We start from the raw sequence: 26,893 nt of genomic DNA, 5'->3' as shown, positions 1-26,893 counted from the left end.
GACTTTGGCCCCAGGACAGTTCTTTGGCCTCACAAGAAGGTTCAGAGTTTGATGTAGGTTTATATCCCATATATAAACTATTGTTAAGGATCTTTTTGAGAACTGCAATACTCAACATGCGATATGACTATAAAATCAATATAAAATCATCCTTTTAGAAAAGGAACTAATGATCATAAACATAAGAATATTTAGGGGGGGGATGGATTTTATTTAAACAGGATATACATGTATTATTGTACATTTTCCAGATAGTTTGCATTGTGACTCCATTAAGCTGATTGTATCATACCTATTGTTCCTCAGGTGAGCGATGTGGCCCATTTGCCTCTTGTTTTAGTTTTTCATTATTTTTCAATATTAAAAATTAAACATATGTAACTTCGGTAATTTTCATGATGAGTACAAAACTAAAAGCCGTTTTTAAATCGGACGATGCATAACAGGTATCGGTGTTTAAAAATTGATTTTTCGGAAATTTTGATTCTGCGTTTTTGGTTTCAAAAATAGCGTAAAGTTCAAACTCATACAAAAAATAATTCGATTTTTGTTAAGTACTTTGACACCTTCGGAATTATTTTTTTGTAAAGTCGTTCTTAGAATCGTTAAGGTTTTTGTTAATTCGTACATAGTATCATTCGTATTTTTTTATCTTTTAGTTTTAGTTGCTCTTGTTTTTGATTTAAACACTCTGCTTCTTGCAGGAACATCAAGCTTTACTCTTTACATTACCGGAAGACCCACTCGTTGCTTTGCAACGAGCTTTGCTCTAGTTATTATTCTTTTTCTTTTCTTCTGACTCCTTTTTTGCTTCATAACTCAAAAGGTTTTTTACCGATTTTGATGAAATTTTCAGAGATTTTTGCAAGTTGGCGTCCCTTAAGAATGTTAAAATTTTTAAGAGAACGTCACCTCTGTTTTGACGTGACGTCATTTTTAAAAATTTCAAAAAGACATTTTGTCCCGGATTTTTCTCAAAAACGCTTTAAGATAGAGGCTTGAAATTTTCAATGGTTATGAATTGATCGATTTACCTCTGTAATAAGGCTCGAAATGAAAATCAAATGAATTTTCTGATCAAATCAAAAATGAATATGTGTTTTATAGAGCTTATCAAGCTGAATCTAAAACTGAAAACCGTTTTAAAATCGGACGATTCATTAAAGAGATATCGGGGTTTAAAAATTGATTTTTCCGGAAATTTTGTTTCCGTGTCCTTGGTTTAAAAAATAGCGTAATGTTCAAAGCAGAATTAACTCGTACCAAAAATTATTGTTAAGTCGTACTTGAACAATTCGGATTTTTTTTGTTAAGTCGTTCTTGAAATCGGAAAGGTGTTTGTTAAGTCGTACTTAAAATCATTCGGATTTTGTTAAGTCGTACCAGGAATAATTCGATTTTTTCATCTTTTTATTTTAGTTACTCTTGTTAATGGTTTAAGAGCTCTGCTTCTTACAGGAACTTCCAGCTTTACTTCCGACATTAACGGAAGACCCACTCGTTGCTTTGCAACGAGCTTTGCTCTAGTTATTATTATTTTTATTTTTCTTTATTTTTCTGACTTTTTTAAAGCTTAATATCTCAAAAAGTTTTCAACGGATTTACATGAAACTTTCAGGGATGATGTAGCATTATTGTGCCCCAAAGGTGTTAAATTTACAACTACAACGTCACTTCCGTTTTTACGTAACGTCAATTTTTAACTTTTAAAAAAGTGATTTTGTCCAGGGCGTTTTTCAAAAACGCTTCAAGATAGAGACATGGAATTTTCTGTGTTGAAGCATTGATCGTTTTTATTTGGACATAAGGCTGGAATTTAGTTTCCGACTCTTCCGGTCCAAACCGGAAGTGTTTTAAAATTTTTGATTTTTCGAATTTTTCGTTTCAATTTCAAATGTTTTTGAGGTTTGTAGAGTTGGTCATGCTGAATACGAAACTGAAATCCGTTTGAAAATCGGACGATGCATTACAGAGATATCGGAGTTTAAAAATTGATTTTTCCGGAAACTTTGATTCCGCGTCCTTGGTTTAAGAAATAGCGTAATGTTCAAAGTAAAGTTAACTCGTACCAAAAATAATTGGTAAGTCGTACTTGAACACATTCGGATTTTTTTTGTTAAGTCGTTCTTAAAATCGAAAAGGTTTTTGTTAAGTCGTACCTAAAATCATTCGTATTTTGTTAAGTCGTACCAGGAATATTCGATTTTTTCATCTTTTTATTTTAGTTACTCTTGTTAATGGTTTAAGAGCTCTGCTTCTTACAGGAACTTCCAGCTTTACTTCCGACATTAACGGAAGACCCACTCGTTGCTTTGCAACGAGCTTTGCTCTAGTTATTATTAGGGTCTTCCGTTTCCAACGGAAGACCCTCTTGTTATTCTATTGTTTCTTTTTAGGGTCTTCCGTTTTCAACGGAAGACCCTCTTGTTATTCTATTGTTTCTTTTTCATTATTATTATTTTTCTTTTTCTTTATTTTTCTGACTTTTTCAAAGCTTAATATCTCAAAAAGTTTTCAACAGATTTACATGAAACTTTCAGGGATTATGAAGCATTATTGTGCCTCAAAGATTTAAAATTTTCAACTACAACATCACTTCCGTTTTTACGTTACGTCAATTTTTTAATTTTAAAAAAGTAATTTTGTCCAGGGCGTTTTTCAAAAACGGTTCAAGATAAAGACTTGGAATTTTCTGTGTTGAAGCAATGATCGTTTTTATTTGGACATAAGACTGGAAATTAGTTTCCGTCACTTCCGGTCTAAACCGGAAGTGTTTTAAAATTTTCGAATTTTCGAATTTTTCGTTTTAATTTAAAATGTTTACGAGGTTTGTAGAGTTTGTTATGCTGAACACGAATCTGAAATCCGTTTGAAAATCGGACGATGCATTACAGAGATATCGGGGGTTAAAAATTGATTTTTCCGGAAATTTTGATTCCGTGTCCTTGGTTTAAAAAATAGCGTAATGTTCAAAGTGAAATTAACTCGTACCAAAAATAATCGCTAAGTCGTACTTGAACACATTCGGATTTTTTTGTTAAGTCGTTCTTGAAATCAGAAAGGTTTTTGTTAAGTCGTACGTAAAATCATTCGTATTTTGTTAAGTCGTACCAGGAATAATTCGATTTTTTTCATCTTTTTATTTTAGTTACTCTTGTTATTGGTTTAAGGGCTCTGCTTCTTACAGGAACTTCCAGCTTTACTTCCGACATTAACGGAAGACCCACTCGTTGCTTTGCAACGAGCTTTGCTCTAGTTATTATTATTATTATTATTCTTTTTCTTTATTTTTCTGACTTTTTTAAAGCTTAATATCTCAAAAAGTTTTCAACGGATTTACATAAAACTTTCAGGGATTATGACACATTACTGTCCCTAAAAGATGTTAATTTTTTAAGTACAACGTCACTTTCGTTTTTACGTTACGTCAATTTTTAAATTTAAAAAAAGTGATTTTGTCCAGGGCGTTTTTCAAAAACGCTTAAAGATAAAGACTTGGAATTTTCTGTGTTGAAGCATTGATCGTTTTTATTTGGACATAAGGCTGGAATTTAGTTTCAGACACTTCCGGTCCAAACCGGAAGTGTTTTAAAATTTTCGAATTTTCGAATTTTTCGTTTCAATTTCAAATGTTTATGAGGTTTGTAGAGTTGGTCATGCTGAATACGAAACTGAAATCCGTTTGAAAATCGGAAGATGCATTATAGAGATATCGGGGTTTAAAAATTGATTTTTCCGGAAATTTTCTTTCCGCGTCCTTGGTTTAAAAAATAGCGTAATGTTCAAAGTAAAATTAACTCGTACCAAAAATAATTGCTAAGTCGTACTTAAACACATTCGGATTTTTTTTGTTAAGTCGTTCTTAAAATCGGAAAGGTTTTTGTTAAGTCGTACTTAAAATCATTCGTATTTTATTAAGTCGTACCAGGAATAATTCGATTTTTTTTATCTTTTTATTTTAGTTACTCTTGTTATTGGTTTAAGAGCTCTGCTTCTGACAGGAACTTCCAGCTTTACTTCCGACATTAACGGAAGACCCACTCGTTGCTTTGCAACGAGCTTTGCTCTAGTTATTATTCTTTTTCTTTATTTTTCTGAGTTTTTTAAAGCTTAATATCTCAAAAAGTTTTCAACGGATTTACATGAAACTTTCAGGGATTATGGAACATCACTGTCCCTCAAAGATGTTAAATTTTCAACAACAACGTCACTTCCGTTTTTACGTAACGTCAATTTTTAAATTTGAAAAAAGTGATTTTGTCCAGGGCGTTTTTTAAAAACGCTTCAAGATAGAGACTTGGAATTTTCTGTGTTGAAGCATTGATCGTTTTAATTTGGACATAAGGCTGGACTTTAGTTTCCGTCACTTCCGGTCCAAACCGGAAGTGTTTTTAAATTTTCGAATTTTTGAATTTTTCGTTTGAATTTCAATTGTTTACTAGGTTTCTAGAGTTGGTCATGCTGAATACGAAACTGAAATCCGTTTGAAAATCGAACGACGCATTACAGAGATATCGGGGTTTAAAAATAGATTTTTCCGGAATTTTTGATTCCGCGTCCTTGGTTTAAAAAATAGCGTTATGTTCAAAGTAAAATTAACTCGTACCAAAAAATTTGCTAAGTCGTACTTGAACATATTCGGATTGTTTTTGTTAAGTCGTTCTTGAAATCGGAAAGGTTTTTGTTAAGTCGTACTTAAAATCATTCGGATTTTGTTAAGTCGTACCAGAAATATTCGATTTTTTCATCTTTTTATTTTAGTTACTCTTATTATTGGTTTAAGAGCTCTGCTTCTTACAGGCACTTCCAGCTTTACTTTCGACATTAACGGAAGACCCACTCGTTGCTTTGCAACGAGCTTTGCTCTAGTTATTATTAGGGTCTTCCGTTTTCAACGGAAGACCCTCTTGTTATTCTATTGTTTCTTTTTCATTAGGGTTTTCCGTTTTTCAACGGAAAACCCTTCTGTTATTCTACTGTTTCTTATTATTATTTTTTTTTTTTTCCCGCAAATTTTGTGCACGAGATTTCTCGAACATTTTTTGTCTGATTGCTATGAAACTTTCAGGGTATGTAGATGATATTAATATCTCTAGACGTTTTTTTCAAATTTTTAAAATTTACTTCCGGTTATGAGTTATTGCCCTTTAATTGAAAATTTGGGGGTCTTTTGTCCAGAGTTGATCTCGGGAACTACAGATGGTAGATGCATGAAATTTGGCGAAATTGTCGGTAACATTTTATAGTTTTGCTGGCATGAAAATTTTGGTCATATCTTTGTTAGTTTTTGAGCTATTTGTCGCCAAAGTTTAAGGTTTTTTAGGGGCTGAAATTTTGTTGCTTTTTGTATTATAACCTTTAAACTAAAAATATTTTGTTAATACATATAGAACAAAAGTTGTTTAGAATAACGATAGCTTTCATTTAAAATTAAGAAAAAAGGGCTGGCCCCTATAATTAGGGGTCAGCAGCTCATACACGTATTTTTCTGATAGCAAAAATCGTTATCATTTTATGAAAAAAAATTAATTCAGTTATTGTTAATATATTAAATAATGTCATTTGGTATCAAATTTAAAAAGTTCTGTGCCCTATTTTTTTCAAATTTCATAAAACAAATATGTGTGAATCGTAACGTTACATGAACGAGTTAATTTGTCTACATAGACACACAAGCGAACAAATGCCACTTTAATGCCCAGGCATATACTGCATTACGTTGTGTTGCGTCTTAGATAAATAGTTGTGATTCAATTTCATTTTTTTCATTTATATCATTTATGAATTCAATGAACACACATTATTTTAACTATTTGTCGGGGCGCCCCTGTTTGTAACCCCCGCGCGCGCGCCGAATGTAAACAGTAACGAACGGCATTGTAGAAACGAGAGAGCCGTAATGCAGAAGAGAAGTTGTGTATTCTTTCGGTGTACACATGCATTTTCAATTTACTGTGAAACATATGAACATGCACAGGGAACAATACTACATATTTGTTTAAGGAGGATATTTTACTCGTGTGAATCGTTTACGAGGAAATTCTGACAGCCACACTTCTGTCGACGATCAGCCGTTGATAAGCTACGAGTAATAAAGGGGAAAAGATGGACATTAAAGTGTGTGATTTATGTGGATGTTACTGAAGAAGGTGAGGCTTTTACTCCTTTTAAAGTTTAAAAAAGTTAAAGTTAAAATTTAGTATATAGTATAGATGTACATGTAAGTACGTGCACACTGTTTGTTTTTGTTATGGTGTGGGTGTTTGTTTACTAGGCTAACGTGTAATTTTTACATGTTTCATGGATGTTTAGACTCGCTCGAGGTTCATGGGGGACTGGAAAGGGTAACTGAATTTATCTATTTAAAAAATTAACAGATTGTAAATTTTCAACTCAAAATTCAAAGCAGGGTCTAATTAGAAACATATCATATATTCTTGTGCAGAAGACTCCAAATGTAGTCATGAATATCCTGTAGACATAACTTCAAGTAAATAAAATTGTATACTTCAGACTTCAGAGTTAAAACATGACTTTAATATCTTTATGATGCCAATCATTGTATCATTAAAGAGGTATAGCAGACCAACGGGTACCCGGTACATGTACTTGTACATGTAGGTTACAAGTTAGAACTATGCCTACCATTCTACCAGTTCACATAATTTTTCTTGTTTAGCAGTTATGATGTGTACTTAAATTGTCCTTGTTAATGTTTTAAATGTAATTTTTTATTCTCTTTTTTTAATCTGACTACTGGCAGTACTGGCCTGCGAGCAGTTCTCTTCGAGGACCATTTCTCGCTGGTGCACTGTAACATCATATTTTCGAATATAATTTTATGTGTTGATAAAATGACGTAACAATGCACTGGTGAGAAATGGTACTCGGCGAGAACTGATCGCACGCCAATATTGATTAATTACAGACAAAAACTGAAGGTTGCGCGTGTTATTTTTTATTGAACAACATTGTTTAAAATAATTCTTTATATATGTGATGATCAGACCGGTTTGAATACCAGTGCCAGATAGCTCAGTTGGTAGAGCACCTGACTAGAGATTCAGGGGGCCCAGGTTCAAATCCCGGTTTGGTCCTTCATTATTTCTCCCATCCTGTTACAATATTGGTGTTGTGACCAACCCCTGGAACTAACAGGTTAACTCCTGCCAGGGGTGATCTTCGAGGGTGAAGATCATTAAAGGGGGAAGGAATGTGACGGTCAGACTGGTTTGAATACCGGTGCCAGATACATGTAGCTCAGTTGGTAGAGCACTTGACTAGAGATTCAGAGGGCCAGGTTCGAATCCCAGTTTGTTCCGTCGTTATTTCTCCCATCTTTTACATATACATGTATATCAGATATATGACAGATGATTAAGGGTCATCACATGTTTTGCAAGATGCAATAAGTGTTAAAAACCTTTACTTTACAACACAATACATATAAGTGAATATTTATGTTTCCTGTTATTATTTGGTGTGGTTTTCTTGACAGTGTCGCATAAACAATTTACCCGCTCCTAAAACACAAACTTTCTTTTTGTGGATTCAGCTTACCGCTGATTGGCTGCTGTTGCAGCAGACAAATAAGATATGCACGCACAAAACACAATGAACTTATCAGAGAATGAGTTGAGTTTATTTAAACTGTTGGAATTTGGGGTTGTTTTTTTTTTAAATGTATACTTGTGACAAAACATATATGTGGTACATACAGCTGTAGCTTTGTGAAGAAAATTTTGGTTAGACCATATATACCTATCATGCAAGTAAATGATATTTACAAAAAACTTGCAATTTATGGCGCACGAAATATACGCTAGTTTTATAAAGATTGACATACATGTAATGTACCACATTCTGTGAAAAAAAATTTATTAAAAATTCTTCATTAAGTTTACTCATACATGTTTTATGCTTATTACACATAGTATTGTTTTTAAAACATGTAATTTATAAGAAAATAAGCAAAAACCCTTGCTAAATTTATTTGCAAAAAAGAAAAAACACAGTAGAATTGATAAGAAATGGTATACCAGAAGCTAATACCAGTACATGTACTTTGACGCTGTTCGGTGGGTAATATTCATTTGTAATTTACGAATTGAAATATTGACTGTTGCACTACAAGTACGGTAATAAACTCTCTCTCTCTCTCTCAAACTCTCTCTCTCTCAATTTGATAAGTGTTTATACCTATGAAAATTTTTTAATATTATATTATGACTTGATATGCAAATTTTTGATCTTGTACTGCCTAAATGTTATGTCATGTATTGGGATATGTCATACCTATTACACTGCATGGTCAGTGTAATTTTTCCAGAAATACTATGCATATGTTAATGTAAACACAGCTATTACTAGTACATGTATGTAAACACAGCTAATTATTTTTTTTTTTATTTCAGCTCAAAACAGACTCTTGTTACCACATGGCTTTTACCGGTACCTGTTGATTCTTGTGGGTCAGCTCCTGAGATTAACCTGTCACCTCTATCCACATGCATATTCCTTGTGTTCTACAGACTATTTACCGGTAATTCAAATTAAATCCGATAATGCATAAACAATAATGGAACTTGAAGAAAGCATCATGCCATGTTGTGGTTTGTGTTTGATAAGAAATTATGAAAACAAAATTAAGGCTGTTTATAAAGAAATTCATAATTGCTGTGAAAATTTGTTTTTCAATAAAAGTATGCAATTATGTTTCCTTTATTTTTTATTTCATAAAGATATTTAGATGTGTTTACATAATTGAAAATCCCCCCCCCCCCCCTCTCTATTTAATTGTCTGCATTAAGATTACATGTAGGATATGTAAATGTACATTTGACTTTGAAATAACATCTGCTATGATAATTACTTTTGAAATGAACAAGAAACAACCTATTTCTACCTTTCTAAGGTATATATGCATAAAAAAAAGTAGAAAAACATGTCAAATTTGAAAATTTTTCATTGAAATCAACTCGATCTGTCTCCAGCTACCTGGGTGTGTTTGAATTTAATTTTAATTTAAGGCAGATGTCTAACTTGTAGGTTGTAACTTACTGTTTTAGCATGGTTAGAAGGAGACTAGAAATCAGAATAGATTAGATATTCACTAAATATGATTGTTAGCTTACTTTTTTCATGAAAACAAGAAATCACAAGCAGGACAGCTGTCTATTTGTTAATTAAAATGGTACAAATCATACAATAAACAAATAAAGATCAAATTTTAGAATCATTGATGATTGTTTTCATATGTGTGAGAAATTACTCAAGGAAATTGCCACACGTCTCATAAAATTAGGTAAAACATTTCAAACCATGACTTTTTATGAAAATCAAAAGATTGGGGGGGTGGGGGGTATACATGTAAGGGTATTTCTAAGTGATGTGAAGCTTTTATCATGATTATATCATGTAGGGGTATGTTGTATTGAATAAGGTTTCTTTTTAAAGGTGGTTGAACAAAAGTTGACCTCTAAAAGGTCAGGTAAAGATGTTTTACTATGGAGAACCCTGTAAATCTGTGTTTACTAAAGGAAATTGGAAATGGTGGGTTCACTTAAATGGCCATATTTTTATTAAACCTCAATGGAATTGGCAATATGTGGTATTCTTTTTCTCAGAATTGCATTAGCTTTCTTAGTCTTTTCATAAAAATGTTAGTGTACTAAGTTAAAGGTACAAGGAACAGTTTCGGATAAAGTACCGTCAATATTTTTGTAAAATTGAGAGTGACTGTACTTGGAGGTTTATCATTGTTGCGTAGATTCATGAAATGAATTTTAATGATTATCAATAGTTAGAGGGATGTCTCTTGTTGGAATTGGTAAGCAATATTAAGGCCCCTGATTTTAAGTACATGAGAAGCAGAAATAAATTGTGAAACTTGCGGCTATGACAGATATGTTGACTTTACAGTGAAATTGAAGGTTACAAACGGGAGGTTATATAACATGAAATGTAGGTGGATGGGATATTATATGCCTATTTAGTATTTACTGGGTATGAGGACAATAGCAAGTTTATTGTCCCCAAAGACAGCAACTATTTAATGAGGCAAAGCCAAGGGAAATAGTTGCTGTGGAGTGGGACAATAAACTTGCTATTGTCCGAATAGTCAGTTAATTGGTATTTCATTATACAGAAGAAAACTTTATTTGTCAGCGATGCACAATTTCTTGATGATAAACAAATTAGAGTTAAATCAAACTTTGTATTTAATGATGCGATCTTATTAGGTCAGAGGTGTTCCGAGTTTAAGGTGATATGGGACACTTCCATGTTGTGACGTATTGTTTATCGAAATAAACAATAAAATAAAGTGTAATTATATAAGTACATGTAGTTTCTTTTCAAAAATGGTCACATAACTCCTTAGCACAGTGGGTTAGAGGGTTACTAGGAACCTGTAAGTCATGAGTTCGAATCCCGCTGGGGTTTTTACAATTTTTACCTTTTCAAATATTTTTAAAAGCTATTTTTTGGTTAAATATTGTAAATATTGATGACTATTCACCATGGGCAGATAGCATGGATACTATTTTAAATTAGATAAAAAGGCATGTTTATGCGGGCGCCTTCTAGTGATCAATTTGTCCGTCTGTCCATCCGAGATGGCTTGACAGGAGCATAGCTTCTCTCCCCTTGGCCCAATCTGGCTCATACCTCATCCACAGGGTTCCTTTGGTTGAAGGATGTGCAGTGACCTTGAACCATGTTTTTAGGTATAAGGTTAAGGTCATAGCAGAATTATATATATAAAATCCTTGTCTGGGGCATATCTTTTTTCCCTTTGGTCCAATCTGGCTAATACTCACAGAGTGTCTCTATGGTTAAACGATGTGCAGTGACCTTGCATGAAATTTCTAGGTAACGGGTGAAGATCATATCGGATCATGCAAAAATCCTTTTTTGAGAGCATATATAATTTCTACTAACCCCTATTTGGCTCAGACTGCACATAAGCAGAGCTTTTGAGTAAAGGGTGAAAGGGTGTGTAGTGACCTTGAACCTATTTTCAGTGAAAAGAAACTGTGAAGGTCATACCAGAATTATATTTTTAAAAATCCTTGTCCGGAGTATATCTTCTCTCCCTTTGCTCCATTCAGCCTCATACTTCACCCACATGATGCCTTTGATCAAAATATATGCAATGACCTCGAATGATATTTGTAGATGAAGAGTCAAGGTCATATCAGATCACACAAAAATCCATATTTTAAGAGCATAGATATACTCTCCTTTTAGCCCCTATTTGGCTAATATTTTACCTTTACAGAGTTTATCGCTTAATGGCGTGCAGTGACCTTGAACCAAGTCTGTCAATGTGAAGGTCATAGCAGATCTTTTTAAAATTAGTTTTAGATAGTAGATTATTTTCCAAATATTCTTAATCTTGGTCAGATTGAACAAAAATGCATGTATGTTAGGGGGAATGAAATTGAATTAAAAGTTCTATGCCAGCTGGAAAAATTTCAAGTTATAGGTTAGGTCAAAGCAGAATTCTCTGAAATAACATAAGCGGGGCCCTTTGAAATGTTCACCATTTCAATGTTGTCTGGTTCATAGTAATTTTACATAGAAAATATTCACAGAAGTACAGTAAAGTAAACTTTACATCGATAAGTTTCTGACAATTAATAACGCAACGAGCACAAAGTACGAAAGGTCAACCTTTTGAAAAGCAGTGAAGAGGAAAATTTGCTCAGAATTATGTTTTAAACAAAATTGATTTTTTACATAAATTTTAATTTTGCATTCTGGGTTAAGAAAAAAGATGTTAGTTCAAGGTAAAGTAAACTTGTACCTAAAATGAAGTCAAATGTGTTAAGTCGTACTTAAACACATTGTTTTTTTTGTTAAGTCGTTCTTTAAATGGTTAAAGGTTTTTGGTTAAGTCGTACTTAAAAACATTCGGACCATGTTAAGTTGTACCAAGAATCATTCGATTTTTTTTATCTTTTTGTTCTTACGTTTCTTTGTTACTAGATTAAGAACTCTGCTTCTTAGACGTACTTCTAGCGTTGCTTTCGACATTAGCGGAAAACCCACTCGTTGCTTTGCAACGAGCTTTGCTCTAGTTATTATTATTTTTCTTTTTCTTTATTTTTCTGACTTTTTCAAAGCTTAATATCTCAAAAAGTTTTCAACAGATTTACATGAAACTTTCAGGGATTATGAAGCATTATTGTGCCTCAAAGTTTTAAAATTTTCAACTACAACGTCACTTCCGTTTTTACGTTACGTCAATTTTTAAATTTTAAAAAAGTAATTTTGTCCAGGGCGTTTTTCAAAAACGGTTCAAGATAAAGACTTGGAATTTTCTGTGTTGAAGCAATGATCGTTTTTATTTGGACATAAGACTGGAAATTAGTTTCCGTCACTTCCGGTCTAAACCGGAAGTGTTTTAAAATTTTCGAATTTTCGAATTTTTCGTTTTAATTTAAAATGTTTACGAGGTTTGTAGAGTTTGTTATGCTGAACACGAATCTGAAATCCGTTTGAAAATCGGACGATGCATTACAGAGATATCGGGGGTTAAAAATTGATTTTTCCGGAAATTTTGATTCCGCGTCCTTGGTTTAAAAAATAGCGTAATGTTCAAAGTAAAATTAACTCGTACCAAAATAATCGCTAAGTCGTACTTGAACACATTCGGATTTTTTTGTTAAGTCGTTCTTGAAATCAGAAAGGTTTTTGTTAAGTCGCACGTAAAATCATTCGTATTTTGTTAAGTCGTACCAGGAATAATTCGATTTTTTTCATCTTTTTATTTTAGTTACTCTTGTTATTGGTTTAAGGGCTCTGCTTCATACAGGAACTTCCAGCTTTACTTCCGATATTAACGGAAGACCCACTCGTTGCTTTGCAACGAGCTTTGCTCTAGTTATTATTATTCTTTTTCTTTATTTTTCTGACTTTTTTAAAGCTTAATATCTCAAAAAGTTTTCAACGGATTCACATGAAATTTTCAGGGATTATGGAGTATCACTGTCCCTTAAAAAGGTGTTAAATTTTGAACTACAACGTCACTTCTGTTTTTACGTTACGTCAATTTTTAAATTTTAAAAAAGTGATTTTGTCCAGGGCGTTTTTCAAAAATGCTTCAAGATAGAGACTTGGAATTTTCTGTGTTGAAGCATTGATCGTTTTTATTTGGACATAAGGCTGGAATTTAGTTTCCGTCACTTCCGGTCCAAACCGGAAGTGTTTTAAAATTTTCGAATTTTCGAATTTTTCGTTTTAATTTCAAATGTTCACGAGATTTGTAGAGTTGGTTACGCTAAATACGAAACTGAAATCCGATTGAAAATCGGTTCATGCATTACTGAGATATCGGGGTTTAAAAATTGATTTTCCCGGAAATTTTAATTCCGCGTCCTTGGTTTAAAAAATAGCGTAATGTTCAATGTAAAATTAACTCGTACCAAAAATAATTGTTAAGTCGTTCTTGAACACATTCGAATTTTTTTTGTTAAGTCGTTCTTAAAATCGAAAAGGTTTTTGTTAAGTCGTACTTAAAATCATTCGTATTTTGTTAAGTCGTACCAAGAATATTCGATTTTTTCATCTTTTTATTTCAGTTACTCTTGTTATTAGTTTAAGAGCTGTGCTTCTTACAGGAACTTCCAGCTTTACTTCCGACATTAACGGAAGACCCACTCGTTGCTTTGCAACGAGCTTTGCTCTAGTTATTATTATTATTCTTTTTCTTTTCTTCTGACTCCTTTTTTGCTTCATAACTCGAAAGGTTTTTAACCGATTTTGATGAAATTTTCAGAGATTTTTGCAAGTTGGCGTCCCTCAAAAGTATTAAAATTTTAAAGAGAACGTCACGTCCGTTTTGACGTGACGTCAATTTTAAAAATTTAAAAAAGTCATTTTGTCCCGGACTTTTCTCGAAAACGCTTTAAGATAGAGGCTTGAAATTTTCAATGGTTATGATTTAATCGATTTACCTCTGTAATAAGGCTGGAAATGAAAATCTGTCACTTCCGGTCGAAACCGGAAGGAAATCAAATTTTTCGAAAAAATGAATTTTCTGATCAAATCAAAAATGAATATGTGTTTTATAGAGCTTATTAAGCTAAATCTAACACTGAAAGCTGTTTTAAAATCGGACGATGCATTACAGAGATATACGAGTTCAAAAAATGATTTTTCCGGAAATTTTGATTCCGCGTTTTTGGTTAAGAAATTAGTATGAAGTTCTTGGTTAAATTAACTTGTACCTAAAAATTAATTGTTAAGTCGTACTGTAACACATTCGGATTTTTTTTGTTATGCCGTTCTTGAAATCGGAAAGGTTTTTGTTAAGTCGTACGTAAAAGTCTTCAGTTTTTGTTAAGTCGTACCAGGAATAATTCGATTTTTTCATCTTTTTATTTAAGGTACTCTTGTTATTGGTTTAAGAGCTCTGCTTCTTACAGGAACTTCCAGCTTTACTTCCGACATTAACGGAAGACCCACTCGTTGCTTTGCAACGAGCTTTGCTCTAGTTTTCTTACTGTGATTTGATTAATATAAACTTTAGTAAAATGATTAATTAATAATAAGAAAAAGTTTATCAGCAGAAGTATAATGCCAGGCTGTGATCCGGTTTGAATTTGCGAGGAAAGTCAGTCACATTCTTCAAGAATACTGAGGGAAGATTGTATTCATACGCACTACATTTGTTGTTTGGGCTTCTGTGTTATGTGTAAATAACACTCATATCAATCAAAGCAATTTAATGTAGGGAGAAAGGAAGTGAATGCAAATACATGTATAATGTGATGTTGCAAGTTACCTGTGATGTGAAAAACAGATTTGAATCCAAGACCAAATCTTCCAACCTTGGTCTTGTCAAACTCTTTAATGCTGCTGTACAACATCTTTATTCCTTTCCAGTCATCTTCAGAAAACTCTGCATTGTTGTGTACCAATAGCGCTGGTCCCTTCAGAGAAAATAAGCCTCTATTGGTTAATTGTAATTGATAAATTAATACGAGATATCTTTATGATTTAATGAATAAATCAAACCATTCTGAAAATTCCAGATACCAAGAAAGCAAAAGATGCATTTGAGCATGTTCAGCATAATTCAGATTATTTAGAATCATTCTGAGGCTAAGTAAAAAGATTTTGATTCCTTGAGATTTACATTTCTTTATGAATGCCTATAGCTAGATATGAGTTTTCAGAAATTTAAAAGTAAAAAAAATACACTTTATCGGAACAAATTAATATCAAATACTTCCCACTTCCATTTAAAAATCAACAAAATTGTAATAAAACTTGTACTTTAAAAACTTCCCCAATATTTACAAATGTTCTATCTTTTCAATATGATATCTTTAGCTATATGGAAACAATTCTCGATGTTGTCATTGATGATCAAATTTAATATATTTATTAATTCCTTCTTCCTCTGAAATATTCTTTTCACTTGAACATGATTATTATATGATAGACGCATTAAAAACTATTGTCAATTAACTACCTTGAAATACTTCCTGAAAGGAGCTTTCTTTGTCGAAGGTTCTTGCACTGCTGGTCGGCCATCATAAAGAATCTTCATCTCCGAGGCGCCAGCATCCTCTGCGTTTTGGATGATTTCCTGTTTGGAATTATTTTAATGAATTTTGTTTGTTAAAAATTTCATTCTCTGTCAATATTTTTTGGAAGTCTACAAACACAGGAAATTAGAATACTCAAATTTATAAAAAAAAAATTGCTCACTTTATAAAGACAGTAGGGTGAAAAGCTATTTAGAGGACTTTGTTTAATTTTAACCAAGACCTCTGACTTTAAATCCATTACACATCTTTTACATGGGTATCTAATCAAGCACTCTATTGGTAAAGTATAAGATACAGCATAAAGGAGATAAATTTGGTCCTTACAAGAGTTTTACACAGAGGTATGTCATGACCTTGACATTTGACGGAGACATATTTCAAGGTCACTCAGACCCCTTACCAACAGGCAGTGTTTTTGTAAAGTCTTGGCAAGACTTGGCAAAGTGGAAAAAATAATGGTTTAAATCTGGAAATCAAAGACATCTGCAATGACCTTTGTATTTGACCTATAAAAAATGGCTCAGAGTGGCTGCACACCTGTTACCCAAAAGAACTCTTTAATTGAAGTATGACAAAAGTGGAGTATTGGGGAGAGAATATTTAGTCCAAACAATTTTCATAGAGGACTTGATCTTGATTTTTGACCTATAAACTTTGCGCAAGGTCATTGCACAGCTGATACCAAAAGGCTCTCTGTGAATAAAGTATGAGTATGATTTGGCCAAGGGGAGAGAATGTATGGTCCGGTCAAGGATTCTACGTATTAATAATATTGCTATGACTAAGAAACTTGATTTAGATCAATGCACATCCTTAACCCAAAGTCTCTCTGTGAGCGAAGTATGAGCCAGATTCGACCAGGTACAGGAAAGAAAATAAGTGAAGTTGGATGGACAAACAGATGAACAAACAGACTGTTCACTATAAGGTCACTCACTGCCCCCAGAGCATACATGAGGCATTAATTATCAAAACATTTAAGGTCAAATATAATGACAAAAAAAGATGTATAACGACACAATTTATACAGGTCATTTTCAAATTAAGCCTTTATTGCATTTGTGGTTGCATGGGCAGTTTCTTAAGCATACATGCTGCAATATATGCCGGTAGTGTTTAAGAAATGAATATGGTATGTAATTAACTTCATTGTATTGTGATGGTGATTTATCATAACATCATATGCTGTGTTTGAGGTGATGTCAGCAGTGTCAGATGTTGTTAGATCTTGATTTTGTGTCATAAAAAAGAAGATTAGGTCAGGCCCATTTTTTCTATTAGATTGTCTCAGACTGAAATAATGAATCAATTTAGTGTGGTATTGTGTAGCACAGCTGCAATCTCCCCCCCCCCAAGAAAGATGGCTACATAGCAGTCCCCCCCCCCCCCTCCCTTGAAAAATGAAGTAGATTTTCCCCTAGGAAAGCTGGTTTTATATATATAGTGTTGTTTTCCCTCGGATTGAAATGTCACATTTTAATTAGTTTACACATGACACGTGACTACCGGATATATCTCTATGTCCATCTGGACATTCTGCAATATGGCCGACACTTCGCCTAATACTCATCTTGAAATTTCACTAAACTTCTGTGGAGGAAAGGGGAAAAAATGTTTAAAATTGAATAACAACCAAACATTTTAAGTGAACAAGGGCACAGCAAAGATTTTTTTAAAAAAGTCTTTGAAAGATGAGAATGATGATTTTAAGGAGTTTGATTGTGTAAAATTAGACAAGATGTAAACCCACTTTTACATGGATTTTGCGTAGATCATTGCTGTTTGTGAACAAATGTCTTACATGATATAGGCCTCGTGAAAACAAGACAATTTTTAGGTTAATTGTTGCTGACTGACTACAGAAATATATCAGGTTGAACAATTTCATAGACGGCGAGGCGTGGCCAAGCCTTGATCAATCTCATAGACGGCAAAATGGTTCCTATTATTCACAGGTACATGCTAAACACATTATTTTACGATAATCAGTTCAGTTCTCTAGCTATAGCGCTGTCTTTTACATGAACCAAACAAAAATTGTTTATATTAAATATTTAGTCGACAAACATGACATTGTGTACATATGTATTATGGAGATTTATGCAACCTGTTGATATGATGCAACAATCATATCAATGATTGCACATGTGTAGATCTAGAGGGGTGGATGGGTGGAGTTTGGGGTTGGTAGGGTCCGAACCCCCCATCAGGCTCCCTCGAAAATTAATTTTAATTTCTTCAGGTGAAATAATTAACACATCATCACAATGGCTGACTTTTGATCGAAGAGAAATTTGGTTTTATCGAAAGTATTTTTTATCAATTTTTTATCAATGGCAACAATTGTAATTTTAACTTACTCCATAACCGAGAGGACAAAGTGTCGGACTTGTGATCCTTACATCCCAAGTTCGAATCCCGCAGGGGCTTTTGTTATAGTTACTGAATAAAAAAATATTCATCTAGCTATTATTCCCAAACTGCAAATTTTTTGCTTTTTTGAAATATGTACAGTATATCATTATATCTTTCATAATAAAATAATTTAGTGTTAATTTTAGTGACTTTTTTCCAGGTGTGTTATTCCACTTTAAAATTACATAAAAAAATTACCGAAAAAATGCCTTTGACCTCCTCTCTCTCTCTCCCCCCCCCCCCCCCCCCAAACTTAAATATTCCTCGGACTCCCTCGGAAATATTTCTGAATCTGCACAAGCTTGCAGCAGGATAATATCAGATGATTTCATAAATCCTTGCTAGCTTATTGACCATGTTGAATTTATTATTATAATTGTGAAGTATATATTAATTAATTTGGCATTGATCGCTAGGAACTATTAGCAGATTACTAATTACCAGTACTATATAACAATTATAAAAAATTTGACCTTGAAACTCAACATTTGACCTTTGATCTGATTATGTGCAATGACCTTGAATTTTATCGCGCTACTAAGTATGAAGTTTCTAGCAATTAAAACTGCATAATATGATTTACTATCAAATTTTATGTACACATTTAAATGATAGTTTTGCATATAAGTATGTGTATAATAACAGGTATTACAGTAAATTTCTTAGTTAGTTATATTTCCATTGGAAAATGAGATGCAAAACTTGTTTTGAAAACAGACTTTACATAAAAGAGTACCACATATTATTTTGCCTCTTATTAAGATTCGTCCCCAGCGTTGAGGCGGCTATGATTGTATTACAACTTTGATATTCACTATATAACTAAAGGAAGTAAGATTTTAAAAAATGTTTAAGCAAACCAAAATAAACCTGTGTACATTTTACACTTATATTTCTGAAGTTTGTTTTGTTAAAAAAACATGTACAATTGATGAATGATTAAATGCCAACACATTTTCAATAATTCTTAATTATCTCCCTTTAAAAGTTGGCATGATCCTTTGATTTAACAAACTTGAATCCCCTTTACCCAATAATGCTTGGTGCCAAGTTTGGTTGAAATTGGTCCAGTGGTTTTTAGGAGGAAGTCAAAAATGTAAAAATTTTACAGCAAGACAGACAGATGCCAGACAAAAATTAAGTGATCAGAAAAGCTCCCTTGAGTTTTCATCTCAGGTGAGTGAAAAAAAATCCTCAAATTAAAGATGTGTATACATGTACCTTAAGAATTTGTCCATCATCAGGATATTCACTCAGAATAGTTTGCAACTGTTTGATGAGAGGGGGTTGTATCATCCCTGAGTATTCAATTTCATCATCAGAATCGGAATCAACGTCGTCCGCCATCTTAACAATGCACTCAAAAGAGTCTCAATCTGCAAATGTATAAAAACATTTTTATTATTAATTTAAAAAAATGGCTCAATTCTCTACTGTCTTCATCTCATTGGCCAACATGTTTTTAATATCGATACCGCTAATCGGACTGATTGACAAGTCTGTAGGTTAAAGACCAGGCCAATTAACATTTGCTTTCAGAGTTTGCTTTTGAAATCCCGTTCAAATATTCCTTTTGCATGTAGTTATAAAAGTATATAATTTTTCCATTGATATTTTTAATTCAAAAAGCATTGATGTGCACTTAATTAAGAAGGAAGATGGATTAAAGTTTAATATACAAAATGCTCAATTCTACATAAAAAATAAAACTGTCTTTATAAATGCCATTAATTTTCAAATTTCTCTATCAAATTCCTTTGTTATTTGCAATAAATGCTTGGTCAATGCATTATTTACAAACAGAATATGAACCACTGTGCACATAGAACATGTAGAATAAAAAATTAAGGCATAACATCCAAAGACCACGAAAGAAATTCTAAATGTCGGCCACAAGTTTCAGGTGCAATCAGGTGTAATGAAATTAACAGCACCCAAGAGTGATACACGTGTAGCTGTTTCTGTAAACTGTTTCTGGACTGTGGAATTTCCTTTTTCCGGGAGGCAATTTGACTCATTAGGAGTGGCTGACTACATTTTTCATGGCATAACGTATATGGGAAGAATATAAGTTAAACCATATTTTACCACTAATACGACAGACTAAGTTTTCTTTATCTGTTTACATGTATCTATAGGCCACCAGACGAACCTGCGCCTAATAAAACAAAATATATTAGGCCTAACGGTTAAATTATGCAAGTCTGGTGGATGCTTGCAATTGGAATTCGTTTTAATTACAAATTTTGATTGAAAAATCCACAGTTCATGCTTTCTTAAATGTTGTACTATAATTATATGCACAAAACTTCAGAAAATTAAAAGTTTAAATTACATATAACATTACCTTCTGAGTGTGCACGTTCTCGAATGTGGAAAAATTCGACGCCACGTGCTACAAAAGCTACAGCGAAACAGTATCGAAAGTAGACTCGATTGATCGTACCATGTATCTACGAGTATATTTATATGAACTTCCTTTTGGGAAAGTCATCTTATGAACACTGACAATGGGACTTAGTAATACAATATAGGGACCTATATTATCAAAGCATGCTTATGGGCGATTCAATAAATTGCATTATGCATTATATAGTTTATACGTATAGTTGCGTCCCGGGTAAGTTCTGCTGATTCATCACATGTTGATTGGAGTCACTCTAAATGACCAATCAAAACTTGTAAACGGTACAGAGTAATTTTACTCATTCAATTGACGTTGTCATTGATTAAAAAGGACGTCATATTTCAAAGAGTTAATGGTATTAGATATTATGGGACATCCTGTACTATTAGTTACATGTTTGTAGCTGACCTAATATGGTTTATACATGGTCAGTAAATTCCATATGGGGCGAGAGCGGAGCTAATTCTTTTTAATGCGTTTTTATAATAAACTAAAAAGACAAAGTACGTACCCTTTAGAATAACAGGCACGTACATGTAGCATCAGGGAGGGGGGGGGGCACTTTTTCGAGCAGCAAAGATTTTTCTTAAATTTACATACAAAAAATTGAATTAATTAACATGGAGTTGCCCCCTGCTCCCCCCACACTTTTCTGTGACCCTGTAAAAATTGAATTGAAAATAAGGAAAAAGACAGTGAAATTGGAGTGAAAAGTATAGTAAACTTTTTCTTCCCTGTGCTACACAAAAAATTGAATTAACATGGAGTTGCCCCCCCCCCCCCCCACACTTTTCTGTGACCCTGTAAAAATTGAATTGAAAATAAGGAAATAGACAGTGAAATTGGAGTGAAAAGTATAGTAAACTTTTTCTTCCCTGTGCTATACAAAAAATTGAATTAACATGGAGTTGCCCCCCCCCCCCACACTTTTCTGTGACCCTGTAAAAATTGAATTGAAAATAAGGAAATAGACAGTGAAATTGGAGTGAAAAGTATAGTAAACTTTTTCTTCCCTGTGCTATACAAAAAATTGAATTAACATGGAGTTGCCCCCCCCCCCCCCCCACTTTTCTGTGACCCTGTAAAAATTGAATTGAAAATAAGGAAATAAAAGGTGAAATTGAAGTGAAAAGTATATTTATTCAAACATGAGTTCGACACCAGAGAAGTACTACAAAGTGGACCGGGCTGATCCCTGCAGGCCGAATAAAACTCTGCGCTGATCCCAGGAGAGAAACGCATACCCGGAGCTGATCCCATCAGGCATGAACTCCGGGTTGATCCCAGGAGAGTAACGATGGTGCCCAGGGCTGATCCCTGCAGGCAATTTAACCCCGGGCTGATCCCAGGAGTATGACAAATTCCTGGGGCTGATCCCGGTGTAACGAAGAATTTTGACCCGGATTGAAAATTGACCCGGGGGTCATTTTTCCACGTTGAATATTGAGACCAAAGGTGTTGAATAAAGACCCTAATCCGTTGAAAATTGACCCGCATCGTGGAATTTTGATCATGAAACCGGTTCAAAATTCAACAGCAAAGAAGCACAAATTAACGAATCAATATTATAACTTGAGTTTATTTAATTAAAAATTAGCAGTTTTTATATATTTATTCTTTAGATTTACATGTTCACATGTTTCAACGGGGGAGGGGGGGGATTAAAATGAGACTTAAATAATTATTTTTTGAATTTACATAGTATCCCGTTAAATATGTACATGTAATAACTATTTTATTCATAATACACTTTTCGCGTAAAATTGCTGTGTGTGATATCTATATATTTTTAAAGAAATATATGTTTTCTAATAATATTAGAATACATGGTTACACGTTAAAATATTCAATTCAGTAAATCTCTTTTTTTTTTTTAATTTGCTGGAGAAGTGTACAAATATAAATAATTTTTACAAACTACAATACGTCATATTATTTAATTTTGGTTTTACGTTCACCTAGTAAATTGAAACTTTGATATTGTTCATTGTAAATTTTCTGAGTGGGTGTAAATAAAAAAATTTGTGTTTGCACCCACTTAGTCACTTAATTTTGTATTCACACCCATCCAGCCAATAACAGTTTACAAAATGATGATATGCTAACATGATTGTACTCTTTCATGAACAATGCTGTAGTTACTATATCTTGAAAGCCGATTGTGGTTGTTTTATTTGTCCCGTTAGAATAACTTTTGATGTAACCAAATATCATCAAATCGCTAATTTTTCTAGGCATTAACAATTCTGCTTCATGGAATCTGTAGCAAGTTAGCAACCTAATTTTTGTACAGGATGACAGTAGAATTTTGCTTTAAAGTTTCTAAATTGCTTTGATCACAAAAATTTATCATAAATTTACTAAAAGTAATTGTTTTCGTCAATAAATTGGTAAATTGCATTTTTTTTAAATAGAAATAAGTAGTAGAAGATCATACAGCAGCGTTGGAGTAGATGATTGACCTTCCTATCACAGCCAATTTAAACGTGTTAAATGTGTATATTATGTGTATATAAGACATGAGGTACTTGAATATTAAATAATTATCTGAATATTTATCATATATGATTGTAAGACATATTGTTGGTAGACATGTTCACTCACACCTATATTAACAAACATATCACCTTCATTTATACCTGCAGAGATACAAACATAAGAATGAGATTTTCATGATCCAGCCCATTTGAAAAGAACAGTAAATAAAAGGGAACTGTATATTAAGTTAATATACAGGTATAATACTTAAATAGGTTTAAACAGTGTACCTTAAGAGAATCAAAAACACTTTGGAGATCTAATATAATTATAAACATGGGAAACAATTTTACAATTTTATCTATATAAAAAATCAGAACTACCATAAAGTATATAATTCATATAAAATGGTACACTAATGTCAATAAGTTGTTTAAAAAGTTCGTCTCTTTGTTGAGTGTATCTTGGATATCCAGGGGAAAAATCACATTTCCTTCAGATTCAGACCCACAGTATAAACATCGACTCACATCAGATAAAAAAAATCCTTAAATAAGTAAGCTTTACTAGCTTTATTCCGTAATTGACGTAAAATAATATTTCCTATTGTCTTAACTGAAAGGTTTGTAAGCTCTAAGTATATTTTGTTTTTTAAGTTTTGACTTAAAAAAGAAAGATAAAGTTGATGAAATTTTCTTTTCTGCAGGAAGATTATTCCATAGTTTACATGTAGACAGAGCAAAGCCATTGTAATAAGTATATAGTGGTAGATAGAAAAAAGGTCATTCGACCTACGGTTATATGCATGTTCAGTAGGAAAATATGATTGAATTCAATCTAACATATCTTGTGGTGCTAAACCATTTATATTCTTGTAGAATATAATTAGTTTATGGTTATCCCTTCGAGATTTCGAGGTTTCCAAATTGAGCTCACTATATAACATTATTTTAGAAGAATAAACTCTGATCTCTGTCACTGTCCTGGTTGCTTCAATTTGTACATGTTTAAGCAATTTGGATTTTCCCTTGATACAGCTGCTCCTAACAAAATATCTATCAGTTGTATACTTTTCGCATACCTTTTCATGTATATACCATTAATATAATTAGATCAACAATCCTCCGACTGTATATTTAGAAGCAAACCTACTTTTTTTTAATTGATTACATTTTTGCTGTAGAGGGTATATGTTTTTAATTTTGAGAAAATATATTACGTCAGTTGCCTGTGTTTCTAATTAACAGGTAAATAATAGAATTGAAAACTCAAAATAATAGAAATAAATTGCGTTTTTAAGAAGAACCATGACTGTATATGCAGAAAATTGGATGGTGCTTTAATAAAGTTAATCAGACACGTTTATGAAAAATTATTTTTAAGTCGTAAAAAATTAAAAACATGTGCACATGTAAATATGTATATGCTGTATTTATACGTTTAAAAAAAAACCCAGTATATATGAAAAAGGATAAAAAATATGACAACCAATCATTTATTATTTTGTCAGTGAAATATTCTGACTTCTTCAAATTAAACATAGGTATCTGACATTATATCCTTTTGTCTTGATATAAATATATATACCCTTTACCCAATAAAGCAGTATAGAGGTTATATATTTTCAATTATTAGAAAAATATACAACGTCAGGTGCCTGTCGAATAGAGCTCTGTTGAATTGCCTTAAAAGTGACGATAACGGGCAATATGTTTGTTAGAATATATTTATCAGAGATTGTGACAAGTTTAAACTTTAAATTCTGTCACATGAGGGAATGAAAACCATGTCATCTATGTCAAAAAGTATTTTAGCCCTACTCGCCTGCTCCATTCCGAAGCAAACGGTCATCTTCTTAGCTTTTATACGTCGTATTGTAATTTTAAATGGAAATCATATTTTCAATCTAAAAACTAAATGATTAATTGGACATATCAGCCTAAAAGAAATTAGCCGCCCGCATGTGTATCAGACAGTATGTACATTTCAAAACTGAAACTTTCAAATATGTGCATGATTGTACATTTAAACCGTGTAGAGTAAGTTCCAGTTCAGATCAAAACTCTGAGGTTTGGGTCAATTCTCAACAGGATCAATTTTCAACGGGTCGAGGTCATCAGAGTTTAGAAAAATCTTTCTCATACCGTTGAAAAATGACCCCGGGTATAGATTTCACGATTTTGGTCTCAATTTTCAACGTTGAAAAATGACCCCCCGGGTCAATATTCAACGTTGAAAAATGACCCCCGGGTCAATTTTCAACCCGGGTCAATATTCTTCGTTACACCGGCAGGCAGCATAACGATTGTGCCCAGGGCTGATCCCTGTAGGCAATTTAACTCCGTGCTGATCCCAGGAGTAGGACAAATGCCTGGGGCTGATCCCAGCGGGCAGCATAAAACTCTGGGTTTATACCGTAAGTTTTGACGCATTGCCCAAAATGAGAGGAGCAAGACAACCCATATCAACTACAATCTAATCTAAATACCAAACTATTGATTATTCAAAACAATTATCTACATGTCACTATGAACTACACCAAAGCCTAGTCTAGTTTACCAACCAAATTACCTATATGTTGTATATGATTATAATAACTATTGTAATCGAACTCATAACTATAATAACTATTTCAAATGTCACTAGAATTGACCTTGGGGGCAAAATTCCCCAAAAAATGACCACCAAATGAGCGAATAAAATGAGTGAAGCCCCTTTCAACAAAGTAGGATCTTTAAATATTATGTGTCACTTTGGCTACGATTTTACGGACTTGTATTATTTTTTCAAAATGTTCAATTGTTGTGATACAAAATAATGTTTTTAATGTATAGTGGGTCATCTCTCCACGTTTTTGTTGATTGAAATCAGTTTGTTTTCCATTAGACCTTAATTAGACTATGAGAAAAATATGGAGCCCAGACCCACTCTATAAAAGAAAATGCCTTAAAGTTCTAAAAAATGACTTTATTTGCAGGTTTTGATACGTATACGCCTGTTTGAGTCAACATTTTCCAAGTATTGAACATACTTTTAGGTTTAAAATCAATGATATGTTAAATATATATTGTTTTAAATGATCTTAAAAAAATATAAGATTTATTGATATTTTAATTTTACAGTAGCTTGTCCGACCGTGTATGGGCATTTTACACGCCTTATCCACGCATCTTCTTTATAAAAAAAAATCAACCTTACCTTGTGAGTGCATGAACTAGAATGACAGCAACTATTCAATATCGGTGGTTTTACTTTATAACTTTCAGTCGTACATATACTGCGAACCAATAACGAAAGTAGATTAAACGTTCTTTTGAAAAATGAGATAATATACCCGCCAGATATGTTATCTTATCTAAGTTTATGTATGATAAGACTATCGGTGTACTGCTAAATTCTGCTGCACATGCAATCATGTGTATAAATTTTTCCGAATCAGGCAAATGCATGACATTGCTCAGGCGCAATAGATTTTTGAAATACTGTGTGTATGTAAACATACAATTTGTCTTGTAAATGTCTTGTAAATTTTGTATATACATCCATCTATAGTTAACACATAAATGTATTGTCAAATATATACAAAACGGCCAAGAACATCGGAATTTATAACGTAGAACTAGTTTAAAATACCGGCCAGTTGTCACAATAAGGATCGAAACATTACTTATTTATTCTAGCTATACTGACTTAAAAATACTGACTGATTAGGAATCTATAATAACTATTGTTATACTTTCATGTTAAATACTGAAATCTGATTGGTTAAGACGCAGTTAATAATATTTACTATTACCCTCAGCGTTAGCAACGCACTTGGCAACGGGTAACATTAAAAAATGTTACATGCGCGAAAATTATGCGCGTACGGTTCGCTGTAGAATTCACGTTATTCCTATATAAAAGCAGTAAAATTTTCTTAAAATTTTTTAAAAAGACATTCAGTATAACAAAATAAATAGTGCCTGTTTGGGAGGATAACAGTTGAAATTGACACCCCTCGAAAACCATTGTCAACCTCCGCTTCGCG

At 32.9% G+C, this 26,893-nt stretch overlaps 1 protein-coding gene and 1 long non-coding RNA gene across 3 annotated transcripts in view; one reads left to right on the top strand and one right to left on the bottom strand.

Moving 5' to 3' along the window:
* The window catches only part of LOC128176270 (sacsin-like), an 83,157-nt gene extending 57,058 nt beyond the window's left edge, over positions 1–26,099 (bottom strand). The window contains exons 1-4 of one of the 2 annotated variants that reach the window (XM_052842484.1): positions 26,062–26,099; positions 19,200–19,354; positions 15,485–15,601; positions 14,792–14,939 (exon numbers count right to left, since the gene is read on the bottom strand). In XM_052842484.1, coding sequence (XP_052698444.1) covers positions 14,792–14,939; positions 15,485–15,601; positions 19,200–19,325 — 391 coding nt within the window. In that variant the 5' untranslated portion in view covers positions 19,326–19,354; positions 26,062–26,099. Of the gene's footprint in view, positions 1–14,791; positions 14,940–15,484; positions 15,602–19,199; positions 19,355–20,325; positions 20,467–26,061 lie in introns of those variants that run through there. The other variant, XM_052842482.1, reaches the window with a different exon arrangement.
* Positions 5,879–8,715, top strand: LOC128176272 (uncharacterized). The gene is made up of 2 exons (XR_008242771.1): positions 5,879–6,149; positions 8,415–8,715. It is a non-coding gene; the product is annotated as an uncharacterized LOC128176272 (long non-coding RNA).
* Positions 26,100–26,893: the final 794 nt, after the last annotated feature.

Source organism: Crassostrea angulata, chromosome 3, assembly GCF_025612915.1.
Source record: "Crassostrea angulata isolate pt1a10 chromosome 3, ASM2561291v2, whole genome shotgun sequence".
Lineage (NCBI taxonomy): Eukaryota > Metazoa > Mollusca > Bivalvia > Ostreida > Ostreidae > Magallana > Magallana angulata.
The sequence above is the reverse complement of the archived record's forward strand: the minus strand, read 5'-3'. Positions and strand labels throughout refer to the sequence as shown.